At 40.7% G+C, this 14,294-nt stretch overlaps 1 protein-coding gene across 5 annotated transcripts in view; it reads left to right on the plus strand.

The window, feature by feature from the left end:
* Positions 1-14,294, plus strand: part of LOC127435463 (transcription factor SOX-5-like) — a 153,706-nt gene that overhangs the window by 116,509 nt on the left and 22,903 nt on the right. For 4 of the 5 annotated variants that reach the window (XM_051688989.1, XM_051688986.1, XM_051688990.1 and 1 more), the window contains 3 exons: positions 710-836; positions 4,483-4,571; positions 13,249-13,398. In XM_051688989.1, coding sequence (XP_051544949.1) covers positions 710-836; positions 4,483-4,571; positions 13,249-13,398 — 366 coding nt within the window. The remainder of the gene's footprint in view (positions 1-709; positions 837-4,482; positions 4,572-13,248; positions 13,399-14,294) is intronic. The other variant, XM_051688987.1, reaches the window with a different exon arrangement.

Below are 14,294 nucleotides of genomic sequence, written 5' to 3' on the forward strand. Positions count from 1 at the left end.
GCCACTCGTCCCCAGGGGACAGGTGCTGGACAAGTGCTGTGTTTACGTGTGTTTCTACTTAACATAAGAATAAACTGGCTAGTGAAGAGCCACTATGATATTATGAATGCTTTTAAGGAAAAAATGGATTTGCCAAAGTTTGCCTTGTTAGTGGCTTCAAATCTTTGAAGGATTTTGATAGTTTTGCACATCAATTTACACCTATTTCTTCAGTTTTTCAGGTCTATTATTCCGGCACATTATTGTGGTATCATCTATTTCAGATATACCTGCCCTAAGTAGAACATAAAAGACAACCATGTCGGCCCTACACTAGCCAGTTTAGTCCTAATGTTCAAAACTATCAAAATCCTTCAATGATTTGAAGCCACTAACCAGGCAAGCTTTGGCAAATCCAGTTCTTCATTACAAGTACTCATAATTTCAGCCAGGTACATTTTAAACATGATCTTGTATCTTTATGGACAGATGTGCACCCAGAATCCAAGAATTTGCATTTGCAGTCAGGCAATCTGATTGTAGCTTGTGATTTTCACTAGTGCTTTCTAATTTTGTGTGCATCAGACGGTCAGTGAACAAACTGTCTGAGGTGAAGAGACTAGGATTCGACATGACTTTGGTGGATTGGAATTCTTCATAGTGGACCTGTTTTGGTTAGACCATTTGTTTGTGTCCAACATCTAATTCTTTTCTCTCGCTCTTTCTCCAGCAGGTCCAGGGTCAGTTGCCTCCATTGATGATACCTGTGTTTCCTCCAGATCAGAGAACTTTGGCGGCTGCTGCAGCCCAACAAGGATTTCTGATTCCTCCAGGATTTAACTACAAACCAGGCTGCAGTGAGTATTATGTTGCATTTCTTCATCTCTGTGTCTCTCTTTCTCTCTCCCAATACTTTGACTCACACATTTAAGAGTCTGGTTGCTTTGATCTGGTGGCTTGTAAAATTTAGTCTAGTTCAATGTTCACACTAGATATTTTAAACCAGACTGCCGAAAGTGGAATCTTCAGCCCAATGTTGGACTGCATCTCCCTCCTGTCTGGTGTGTTATTAAGATCAGCCAACACAACTGATGCCTGTCATCTCCCGCACACGACAGACTCTCAGACCAGAAAAACTTGCTTGCTTTTGTGTCTCTGTGTTTCTTGCTCAAAAGTAGGAACAGGAGAAAAAAAAAGAAAACTTCCTCTGTGGTTTGTGTTTTTGGATGTAGCAGTCCAACTGTGAAGCAATGTGTTGTTTACCGCGAGAAATGAGGTGGCAAGTGCCAGCAGCGCAGCAGCAGAACGCTCGTGCTCTCACGGGGGGGTAGAGTGACCTGCCCCAGGTTTCTTCATATTAACACGGCGGCCGCCAGAACACGCGTCCAAAATGCCTCGTGCAAGCCTCCAACTTCTCTCCAACTGTACGCATACACATGCACAATCACATAGCTTACACACTCATAAACGTATCTCCCTTGTGAGACGGACCGGTCCGCATCTCCAGCTCCGCCCACTGCGCTTCACAGTTTCCCAAACAAGTCCCCCCTCCTTCTTTCCCTACCGCCCAACCGTACTCCCTCTATTTCAATTACAGCCAGTAGCACCATCAAACCCTGCCCAAAATGTCAATTACACATGTCATTTAGTTATCCTTACAGTGCCGGCTCACAAGGGAGGAAGCCGTCGTTTGAACCCTTAAAGCCAGAGCGGAAAATAAAGGGGGATGAAATCCCTCCAGTCGCAGGGTCTGGCCTGAGGGGACGCTGGTTTCCCACCCATTGCTCCCCGGAGCCAGGACATGAAGCTCTTCCAGTCAGGCTGAAGATGCTGCCTTCTCGCCAAAAGCAACATGTTTGCATTCTTTCCTTTTGCTCTTTTGTTGCAGCTGTACCCGGGAGAGACATAAAATAGCTGGAATACTTGCGTTTGTTTGGGGACCGAGAGAAACACAAGAAAAAAAAGACACTCACATCTCCCCAGAATACATCCTTGAACCGGGTCCAGGGCAATCTTTAACCTAGTGGCCGAGTATTTTTTGGGTGATGGGAGGGAGGCAGTGTATGGGAAAAATTTTTTGGACAGAGTGAGTGTCTGGTTTATTGCTTACTACTTCTTCATCACCCTCTTATATAGACCCATACTCTGGAGCAGCGGTTCTCAACCAGTGGGTCACGGCCCAAAAATGGGTGATAGGGTCGCGGAATGCACATTAAAAACAATGCTAAATGCAAATAATACAATTAAACTAACCATATAATCATTCATAGTTAGGATAGCAAAATAAATAGTCTTTTTAACTTACAATATTTAAAAGGGAGGAGAAAAGACTTCCAATATGTCAGGCCAAACTCTACAATATTTTAGTGCAAATTGGCCACTTGCCAACCTGGATTGGGTGCATGACATGCCCTCATCCTCAGAAACCATACAAACTGCAAAAAATGCTGATTCTTTGAGAATAACAGAATTATGGTGTCATCGTAATCTGATATATTTCAAAGACTGTCTATGTGGACACTAAGCAGATGCACCCTCTCCCCTCTGTTCTTGCTCAGAGCGCTCATATCCATCCTCTCCTCCCTTTTCAACCAGCATCATTCCATTGTTCATCGCACTTTGACCTCAAAAACCAGTAGAACAGATTCAAGGGCACACTCACAGTCCCTCATGTCATGGGCCTCTTCAACGTGATGCTGATAACCAAATCACCCCCCCCCACCCTGCTTCTACTACCCAAACTAGACTGACCTTTACCTTCTGGTCATGTAATTATAAAGCCCATATCTGCAGGTGGACGCTAATAACTCTAGCTATTCACTCCTCGCGTTCTGATTCATCTCTCCAACGCAGAGGCTCTTGTGTGGGACCCGAGAAGACGGGGTGCTGACGTTACTTTGTTAATTACCATCCTCTTCTTATCATGCCTCAGCCTTCAACTGCTATTGTGTTCAGGGTATTAGAGCTGCAGCCACACAATCAGCCATTCATTGGGGGGGGGTGTCTTTACCGACAGGAGAGAAAGCTTTGGAACTGTCACTCCATTGGAGAAGAGGGGGATGGGGGCCTGGACCATGGGCGGAGGTGTGGGTAGATGGAGACTAAAGGGTCCAGAGGCTGGTTTTGTATTGGTTTGGATGGTGTGTCAGGAAAATGACATTATGATTAGGGTTGGGAATCAGTAGTGACCTGGTGATACAATATTATATTAATATTTGGGTTGCGATACAAAAATATTACGTGTTTTGTGATTCCAAACTGTGATACACTTTCTGAGCACTTTATTAGGAACACCTGTACATCTACTTATTCATGTGATTATCTAATCAACCAATCATGTGGGAGCAGTGCAGTGCATAAATTGCGGCAGATATGGGTCAGGAGTTTCAATTAATGTTCACATCAACCATCAGAATGGGGAACATTTTTTATTTCTGTGATTTTGAGCGTGGCATGATTGTTGGTCCCAGACGAGCTGGTTTGAGTATTTCTGTAACTGCTGATCTCCTGGGAGTTTCATTCATAACAGTCTCTAGAGTCTCTAGAACATCCAGTGAGTGGCAGTTCTGCAGACAGAAACACCTTGTTGATGAGAAAAATGTCAACAGAGAATAGCCAGATTGGTTCGAGCTGACAGAAAGTCTAAGGTAACTTGGATAACCAATCGCAGAATAGCATCTCAGAATGCACAACACGTCGAACTTTGAGGCGGATGGGCTACAACAGCAGAAGACCACGTCAGGCACTTTATTAGGACCATAGTGTTCCTAATAAAGTGCTCAGTAAATGTATATTGCAATCTCCATATCTGAGTTGCAATACAATTATACTGAGTTTAGTGTTCCGTGATTCAAAATTGTGATATATTGCAAACTTGTACTCAACTGTTTCTCGTTTATCTTCATTGGACTTTGGTGCTTTGCACAACCAGCACTAAACTGCTTTAATTCATCGTAGTCATCGGCGTAGCGTAGAGTAAAATATGTCACAATATTTTATTGATTTCTGGGTTGCGATACAATAATATTGCATATTTTGCGATTCCAAACTGTGATATTCTGTATTTCGGTCTTTTACTCAATTGTTTCTCATTCATCTTCAATTGACTTAAGTGTTTTGGGCAATAAGTGCTGAACTTCCTGCTTTACTTTATTTTAGAGTCATAAACGTAGAGTAGAGCAAATATACATCAGTGTCAGTAAATAATTCAGTGAGGGAACAGCATTCCTTGGTTTCAGCGTGTTTATTGTTGCAAGAAAACCCATGCAGTCTAGCTGTACAGAGGGTCTGTATGTATATTCTTACAAATTAAACTAGTTATAGACTTCTTAACTCGTTCTGAGTTTGCATTTTGGTCAATTAGAAATAATTGTGTGTTCAATTACCTTAATTTCTTTGAAATATCATAATTCCCCCCATCTCTTGTTTTGATTACTTGGAAAGATAGGAATGAGTACTTGTGATGCAGGTTACTGACTTAACTCATAATGATCTCTTTCTCAGGTGACCCTTACCCTCTACAGCTGATCCCTACTTCTATGGCAGCTGCTGCTGCTGCTGCAACGCCTGGTCTCGGCCCTCTTCAGCTTCAGGTAACGTCCATCTTGTGTTTTGTGTGTGTCTGCGCACACATTTGTTTGCTTCTGCATGCCTGTGTGTGTGTGTGTGTGTCCTTGTTCTGTGGCGACTCACAGTGCATTTTTCCCAACCTCTCAAACAAAATCTCTTTTTTTCCTGCCCCCCCCCCCCACACACACACACATACACACACACTTTTTTGTTTTGTTTTGTGGTCCCGATAGAGAACAACAATGCCCACTGTTCTCCTCCACTCTTTTCCTCATGCCAACTGCAAGTTGCCATAGAAATGGGTCCTTTGTGAGGGGCCGGAGCCCAGACGTAGAATGCAGCTCTGCTGGCTCTGGGGTACTGATATTGTTCACTGTGGAGAGAAGGGTACCATAGAAACTGTTTTTTAAGGGGGGCAGAGCACAGAGGGACACTGAACTGAGAGCAAACACAAAAAGATATTATGGCCATTCTGAATAGAGTCGAACCCTATTTCAGCCTCGCTGTGCAAAAAAAAAACACCCAAGACCTCGCCCAGCAGTAAACATGAATCTCTTTGGATCTCGTCTCTGGCAAAAGGAGAGGAGTGGAGCATTTGCTCTGTTTGTATGCCATAAATCTCACAGATGAGGAAAAAAAAAGGTGCACATTTGCTTTGGCGCTCTGTTTGTGAGAGAAGACTGTATACCTACTCACTCTTGCCCAGTATGCACAAATGCTAAGCGGTAACGCAGGACCTCAGTACCCAGGTTAAGAGCCTGGTTGGTTGAGAAGCATTAACCCAAAGAGCCAGGCTAAGAGGCCAAACTCAACCTACCACCATTAGCCAAACACAGCTGCACGCAGATGCACATTAGAGTGAATTTTAATAGGCCGTTTCGAGTGGACGCATATTTACACGTCATCTGCAAATCTGTATCACAAATGAAACATATGTAAGAGGGATAAATGGCTCTCACACGTAGGCACTCATGCAGAAACAGGTGGTATTCCCAGGTGTCTTCTGGATTAAAGGGTAAAAAAAAAAAAAAAGATATTTTTTGGTTTCGTTTTCTTTTTTTACCCGCCCTCTCTGTGCTCTGTATGACTGGCTTACAACTAGAATCTTGTCCTGTGTGATTTTATCTGCTTTAGATCATGTCTCCATATGTTCCTTCGTGTTAAGACTAAAAAAAATCCTTGATTGAACAGCTTTGTCTGGCGCAATTGGATTTCACCAGAAAAACAACTGGGGGAAAATCAACAACAACATCCAATGCCACTGTTCTCTCATTCCAGCCTCAAATCTCCCTTGCAACACACATATACACACTCACACACACAAAGAGATTAAGACTTTCTGACAAAGAAAATGATTTACTCAGGCTTACCCAAATACAGATGTCTCAGTGCACTGGATTTCCTCTGGGAGAATCTGAACATCTCATCTTCATACCCCCCAACACGATGAGACGTTCAGATTCTCCCAGAGGAAATCCAGAAATATTCACCCGTCACTGGGTCACTCGAACATAACTTTAAGTATACTCATCTGCTTAATGTACATTTGCACACGTCAGACATTCTTACACTACAGTAAGTGAAAGAATCCAAGGGGTCAGACCTGTGGCTTAGCGGTTAGCTCACATGCTCTTTTTAATTGTCGATACCAATATCTAGACATTGGCTTATGGTGGATATAATGCAAATATATATTTCAGTAATATTAATAGTAAAATATATTACATTTATTAAATTGATCAAAAATACAAAATATATAAAAATAAAACATAATTTTTAGTAAAAATTACAATTATACATAAAAAATAAACACTAACAGCAAAACATTTATACATTTGAATATTTGCTTTATATTTCACAAAATATGCTCATTTATTTACAAAATTTACAAGTACATTTATCTGCAAACAGAAAATGTGCTGTCCATTGACAAGGCTGTTAGTACAAAATCTAAAAAAAAATCCATCTGGCCAATATGTTGGTCTGTCACTAGTGGTGCTGATGCAGGCAACGTTGGTTCGAATCCAGCTTATTACATTTTCCGATTCCATTGCCCCCTCTTCTCTGCCTTTCTTGCCCTGACCCTTCTATACTATTAATAGAAATGCCAAAATAACATTAAAAGAATCCCTTGAACTATAACAGTGGGAATGCTATCCTTATGTTTTGCATATGTACATTGTTTAAATGTTCAAAGAAACTGATTTTCTCAAGCATTTTTCTTACTTAATTTCCATGTTTCAACACTCACACACACCTGCAGATGGCAGACAGAACAGCTGTGTGAGACTGTTCACCTATGCAAGGCCTGTGTGTGGGTGTGTGTGAGAGAGAGAGAGAGAGATAGTCCAAGGGTCACAGTCTTAAAGGTGTCTGCCATTACTCACTTCAGCCAATGCTGTGGTATCTAAACCTGTTGTCACCAGCCCACTTAGCTGAGTTCACAGTTCACAGTGGACTAATATTTTTCAACCAGAAAAATTAACCCTCATAACCCACCAAAACCACACACATACAGTACACACAATGTAATCTTAAAGGAATAGTTCACTTAAAAAAATTAAATTCTGTCATCATTTACTCACACTCACGTCTTTCAAAACCCTCATGAATTTCTTTATTCCATGGAACACAAAAGGAGATGTTAAGCAGAATTATAGCCTCATTCACTTTCATTATATGGAAAAAAGATGTGTATATGATGACAGAGTTTTCTTTATTGGGTGAACTATCCCTTAAAATGCACATTTAGATAGAGACAGTGTAAAAGGCAATCACAGTGGCCATGACGTGAGGGGATGGATGGATAGAGATATAAAAGAATAGATAGAAATATATCAGAAGAAAAGGAGACTAGGAATGGAAAGGTACAAGCTCTGAGCAGCCGTACTGAAGAGGTATAAAGTGGGTCAATGGAGGAGGTCAGCCATCATATGTGGAGGCAGATGTTGGACCATATTGCACCGGATTACTGCTGCTCACAGGAGAATGTGAGAGAAAAAGAGAGAGACTGTATTTAATACCTTTTATCTGTAGTAAGAAATAGTACATTTATTTCCATTTGTAGTTCAAAACCCCAGTGATTTATTTTTTTTACTGTGCACTTGTGTGTGAGTGGTGATAAGCGCCATGCATTCCTATCAGATACTGATTTAGTGGCATTGTACGGGCCTGTTGAGGACAGTGACACTGTTAATAGATAGCATGGCTGGATTGATCCCATAGAGCATGTCCTATCTGCAACCAGGCCATTATAAGCTTACATCACATTCCCTGTGTATCACGTAAAGGTAATGTTATTTTAATTCAAAAGCTCCCTAAAACCTGACTGAGAAATCAAAACTGCATTTAAGCATCTCATTCTCAATAATACGAAAAAATAATTAGGCAATTCAGAAAAAGAGAAAAATGCTTTAGCACTAATTGACACTTAGCGAAGGAGATTTCTTGGCAACATCTTCAGTCAGACACAGCTCATGTCGAAGTTCAATCCCGCCTGGCGCGCTAATCAAAATGTTGCAGCCAGCATTTAGTTAAGCACAAAAAATAATGACAACAACAATAACAATTGTAACAGAGAAACAATACAAGATGCACAAGTCAAAATAAAAGCACAAAAGCCAGCGGTGACCGAAGCGACAATAGCTGAGAGGATCACTCTGAACTGCTTCCATTTTGACAACAAAGGGACAAGAAGCTCATAATCTGAGTAAAGCAGGGGATTATGGGAAAGCGAGAGATGTCTGTTCAGCCACATAAAGACTCGGAGATCCACTCCGACGGATAGCACTGACAGCGGCCCGTCTCGCAGTGCGCCGGGAGGGGACGGGGGCTTAGCGAGGATGGGGGGGGGGGGGGGGGTAGCTTTGTTAAAACATGTGTCACCAACAGTAATACTCTCCAATCAGCCTTACAAGTTAAAGTGCAAATGCCAATCTATCTCCTCCTGTCACATACATACGTACAAACACACACACTACTTAACGTATTCACATTTGACCTGCTAGATCGGACAGGGCTGAAATTAGGTGGAGGTTTACTGACTGACGTAGCAGTTCTGATGTTGTGCATCTGTTTGGGGATTCTGTTTGGAGACCCAAGATATAAAACATGAATAAATGCAATTTGTTAACATTAGTTAATGCATTGAAAATACAATTGTTTATTGTTAATTCCTATTAGTTCATAATGCATTAATTATGTAATCTATAAGATGTATTTGTATATTTTGCCATTACAATTAGTGCTTTAAAAGTATTGTTCATTGTTAGTTGTTTGCTAATGTTGGTAACTAATGATAACAAATGCAAGCTTATTGTAAAATGTTACCGATTAATTTTCATATGCTACGAATTTCTGATTTGTTCCAGCTGCCTATTTGGAGTAGTTTTATTGTATTGTGTATTTACTGGGGTCATATTGACCCTGAATAGAAGCAGTGTGAGTTTGATAATGGATAACAGTCACATTTCTGAAAAATATATGATGTGTATATAGTGTTTTCACCCAAAAATGAAAATTCTGCCATTTACTCACCCTACTGTCATTCCAAACCCATTTGACTTTCTTTTTTCTAAGAGGAGAAATTTTGAAGAATGTTGACGCTGCTCTTTTTTCCATGCAATGAAAGTGAATGGGGACTGAGGCCATGTCCACACTAATAAGGTTTTGTTTGAAAATGCTTTGATTTTCTGTGTTTACGCCTCTCATCCAAACTGGAACTGTGTTTTTCTCCACAGAAAATGGAGACTTCTGAAAACGCTCAATAGTACAGAGTAATTTTGAAAACTATGACATTAGAAGACTGAATTTTAAATGGAAATGGATTCAAATGCATTGGTTTTCACCTTTTCATCCAAACTGGAATGGCATTTTCCTCCACCGAAAATTGACACTTTCGAAAACACTCTCTAGTACAGAGTACTTTGGAAAACTATGACGTTAGAAAACAGAAAACAGAGATTTCAAACAAAAACTAATTAAAACGCTTTGAGTTTGCTACGTTTATGTCTTTCATCCAAACTGGAACGTCATTTTCCTCCACCGAAAATGGACACTTCCGAATACACTCTCTAGTACAGAGTACTTTGGAAAACTATGACATTAGAAAACTGAAAATGGAGATTTCAAATGAAAATGCACTGATTTTTCTACGTTCACCCGTTCATTCAAACTGAAGGGGTGTTTTCCTCCACCAAAAAGGAACACCTTCGAAAACACTCTCTAGTACCGTGTCCTTCATAAAATGATGATGTTGTAATGCTGAAAACAAAAATTTCGAATGAAAACTTAGTGTGGATGTGGGCTCAGGCTGTTAGTCCTTAACATTCTGTCTAACATCTCTTTTTGTGTTCCACGTAAAAAAAGAAAGTCATCTGGGATTGGAACAACATGAAGGTGAGTAAATAATGATAAAATATTTATTTTAGGGTGAACTATCCCTTTAAATCTTCAGTAATATGTCATGTGGGCTTTGATTAGGTCAGATGAACAAAAAAGAGGTGAACTTTGAAATTGCTATTATTATTTTAACACAAAAACTCATAATGAAGAAAGTAAAGTCAATCTCAATAGAACATGAGGGTTACATACACACACATACACTAGTTAAGGAGAATTAGAGCTTACCTATGACTCCTGTAGGGATTAGCAAAGAGAGAGAGAGAGTGAGAGAAGCAAAGAGGAAGAGCTTTAAGAGTTCAAACGGATGCAGCTTGACTGAAGGAGTCGAGAGGAAGGCAGTCCCATCAAATCCCTTACAGATACACCCTCCCCCCTTCAGCACCTCTGTGTGTGTATTTTTGTGTAAAGGCTGACATTTAAATTCCTCTGTTACATCCTCAGATTGAGATCAGCCACCCTCATCCCCCCTATTCTCACTGTGTTTGTGCGCATACATGCGCCCGTGGGCACTCAAGGGGCATTGTGCTGTCACTTCCTGTTTGCTCACGCTGGCGATGGGGTGGCAGGGCATTGAGCGTGTTCAGTGTGTGCATGTATGAATGTATGTGTGTGTGTCACTCACTGACCTGGCTGGTCTAGCAGTTCTGATTTACAGTAGCTGGCCATGTAATAGAACTCAATTCAGAGAGAAAATGAAGCAATCTGATTCAGTGGACCAGACACGGAGCATCTTGTGCTATCTGTGCCTCTCTCTCTCACTCACACACACAAACATACACACACATGCACAGGCAGGGCACACTCCAGCCGGGGCCGTATGTCACACTCAGGCACACACACAACCAGGGGCCATGGTGGGAGTAATTGAACAGAAATGACCAACAAGAGCTTTATTTTGTGTGTGTGTGTGTGTGTGTGTGTGTGTGTGTGTGTGTGTGTGTGTGTGTGTGTGTGTGTGTGTGTGTGTGTGTGTGTGAGTGAGTGAGTGAGTGAGTGAGTGAGTGAGCGAGCGAGCTGAGATGGTATGTGCCTTTGTGGACAACCTGAAGCAGATAATATTAAACTATATTGTTGCCATTCAAACAGCATATTCTTTTTCTGTGCCAGGTTTCAGAAGTACTAAACACTTCTTTCTGCTGTACAATATAGAATGAATTTGGGTAAACTGGGCAACTTTTTGCCATTCATTTCAATGACAAAAGTGGTCCAATTTGTCTAAAATCACCCTATTGTACTGTACATTAAAATGTATTGTTTCCTAATTTCACAAGCGTCTTCACTTGATCTAAGTATTTTATTTTACATATCTGTTATCTGCCATAACATAATTATGCAATAATTATCAGTTATTGTATCAGCTGAAATGTTTTTATTAGTGCCTTCCTATTTCATAGTAGCATACAATTAATGCAGCAGTTTCTGCTGCCCTTTTTATTGCCCTTTTTGAAGAAAAAATTCTTTACTTATTAACTTTATTAGCTCTCTGCAGTGCAAATGTAGGCAGATAAAAGCAAGTGTACGTGGATAGAGATGTTCTGTGTTTCTCAGCATGATGGTGTGTTAATCTGTGTGTGTTAGAATCAGATAGAAATATTTAATTCTAGCAGATACAGCAGACAGAAGATTGTGACAGAGAGTGTGCTGTCAAGGTTGAGAGAGAGAGGGAGAAACTGTCGTGGACATTTGCATAAACCAGTCTTTGTTTTCTGCTGGTGGCTGGCAGCCAGAGACGAACAGAAGGACGGAAGTTTAACTCACAAACAGCCACTCGCTTCTAAATCTTAAAGAGAAAAATACAGTTTTAAAAACAGCCCGTCTCTGCAGCTACTGTAAACACAGATTTAGTTCCTCATCTTTTCCCACAAATACAATAAAAAGCTCCCTCTCTCTCTGTGTGTCCTCAAAGTCCACAAAATTGCACATGAAAGCTGCACGAATGCAGGAATTGCACATACAGCTCTAGGAATCTGTTTTGCTCCAGTCTGCAAATACAGTGTGCTGAAAGTCACATCCATATGCTCTGTATTTAACTGTTGGGATATGTTATTATTACTAATGTTCAACTGATATGGGTTTTTCAATTGACATTCAGATACCGATGTCTGGAGAGCAGGGTGGCAGATGACCGTTATAATGGCAATATATGCATAATACAATTTAATGACAGCAAATGATATGCACAAATAATTGCTGATATAAATATCACAATATTTAGTCAAAATGTAATGACAAAAATATTTGATAACAGTTCATTTTTTTTTATCTGTTGGATTTTGGGAATTAACAATACTGTTAAAGTGGTAGTTCACCCTAAAATGACAATTCTGTGGCTGTTTACTTACCCTCACATTGTTCCAAATATGCATGACTTATTTTTTTTCCATTGAACACAAAAGATGTTAAGCAGTATGTTAGTCTCAGTCACCATTCACTTTCATTGCATTTATTTTCCATACAATAAAAGTGAAAGGTGACTGAGGCTGTCATCCTGCATAACATCTCTTTTTGTGTTTCACGGAAGAAGGAAAGTCATTTGGGTTTGGGACAACATGAGGGTGAGTAATTAATGACTGAAGTGTCATTTTTGGGTGAACTAATCAGGCAATTAGGAAAGGTTAACAGATAATGCAGATAATGTCAATTTGGTTAAATATCGACTGATATACAGTACATTATTACTCTCACTAATTATTACAGTTCATAAAAAGTGAAACAATAAAAACAGACAGAGGCTAAACCTTTGTTTGTTGTTCTGTGAAATGGCAGTATGCTGCATGCCTACTTGAATCACTCTGCCGGATATTTTCCTGAGTTTTAAGAGTGTGTTCTCCTGGGCTTGTCCAGGTGTGCGTTCTTTTTAACAGGAGTAAAAGAATCAACAGGGGTTCAGCGTTTGTTTCCACTCCCATTGGCCTAGAAATTCACAGCTTCTCTCTTTACATAAACACATTCACCAGTTTTTCACCTTGTGGGGTACTTTTTCACTCTTTTCTTTCCTGAGCGAATATGACCCTCATGGTGAGTGCGTTTTTTTCCCAGGATGCACCTTGGTGGGGACATGTCTCACTCAGGCGTCTGCTAGCTGTTAGTGTAGCCCCTTGAGGCCGCGTAGAGGAACATAAAGTGACAGCTCTGTCCCCTCACACATAAACAACCAACAGCCCTCTCCACTAATGGCCAAAGCAGCTTTTTTTGTTTGTTTGTACGTTGCGTGTATTCATTTATTCATGGGCCTTCCTCTCTTCTTCATCTTCTCTTCTGTCCCTTCCCTCTCTTTTTGTCTCTGTCTCTGAGCAGCAGTTGTATGCAGCTCAGCTGGCTGCTATGCAGGTGTCTCCGGGGGCCAAACACAGCACAGTGCCTCAGGCCAACCTGGCAACCGGCACGCTCTCGCCCACCAGCGGCCAGAGCGAGAAAAGCAGAAACACCCCACCACCAAAGCCCAAGGTACGAGTGTGTGAGTGTGTATGGGTGAAGAATTTGTGTGCAGATTACCAGGGGCATAGGAACAATCTGAAAAGTGGGGCGGGTGCATTATAAACCTTATTAGCTTATCTCATGAATATTTATTAAGCGAAGTAATGCTTGGCCAGTAGTCCTAACAGATTCACTAAGAAAGCAGGTAAGTTAACGCAAGTCATATTAGGATTACCACTTCGATTGGTCATTCGAATCTGTCATCATTTACTCATGTTGTTCCAACTCGTATGAATTTCTTTATTCCGTGGAACATAAGAGATGTTAAACAGAATGACAGAATTTTAATTTTTGGGTGAACTATCCATTTAAAGCTGTCGTTTACAGGGCCGGATACAATTTTATTTTTTCACGTTGTGGCCAAGCAAAACAAAGCTCTTAAAATATAATGATTATTGCCCAAAAAGTGTAGGGATGAACTTGGTAATTTATAAAAGTTAAATGGGTAAATGGTTGTTACGCCCCTGCAGACTACTGCATACATTTTCTATCCAAAGCTAAATGTCTTTGTATGTACTGATTTTTATGTTTTTTTTTTTTTTTTTTTGGTTGACTACCCATAATTCTTGCAAGCTGACACAATGCACGGTGCATTGTTGCATTTCGAGTGCTTTGTACACCCAGCACGAGGCCTCGATTTTTCGAAACCAAAGTCTAGCCGACACTGTTGCCTTGAACTTTATATACTTCAGTATATAAGGCTCTGAGCAGATATGTTTCCCTTCGGCCAGTGTGGCAATGGGAGTCCATGGCTGTCTGAGTGGAATAAAGCTCCATGAATATCAGGCAGGGCAGAAATAAAAGACGGCTGCCTGGTCTCTCTCTCATCCTGCTGGGCTGGTCATTCTAGATGCCCGGACACCCCT

Source organism: Myxocyprinus asiaticus, chromosome 45, assembly GCF_019703515.2.
Source record: "Myxocyprinus asiaticus isolate MX2 ecotype Aquarium Trade chromosome 45, UBuf_Myxa_2, whole genome shotgun sequence".
In the NCBI taxonomy this organism is placed as follows: Eukaryota; Metazoa; Chordata; class Actinopteri; order Cypriniformes; family Catostomidae; genus Myxocyprinus; species Myxocyprinus asiaticus.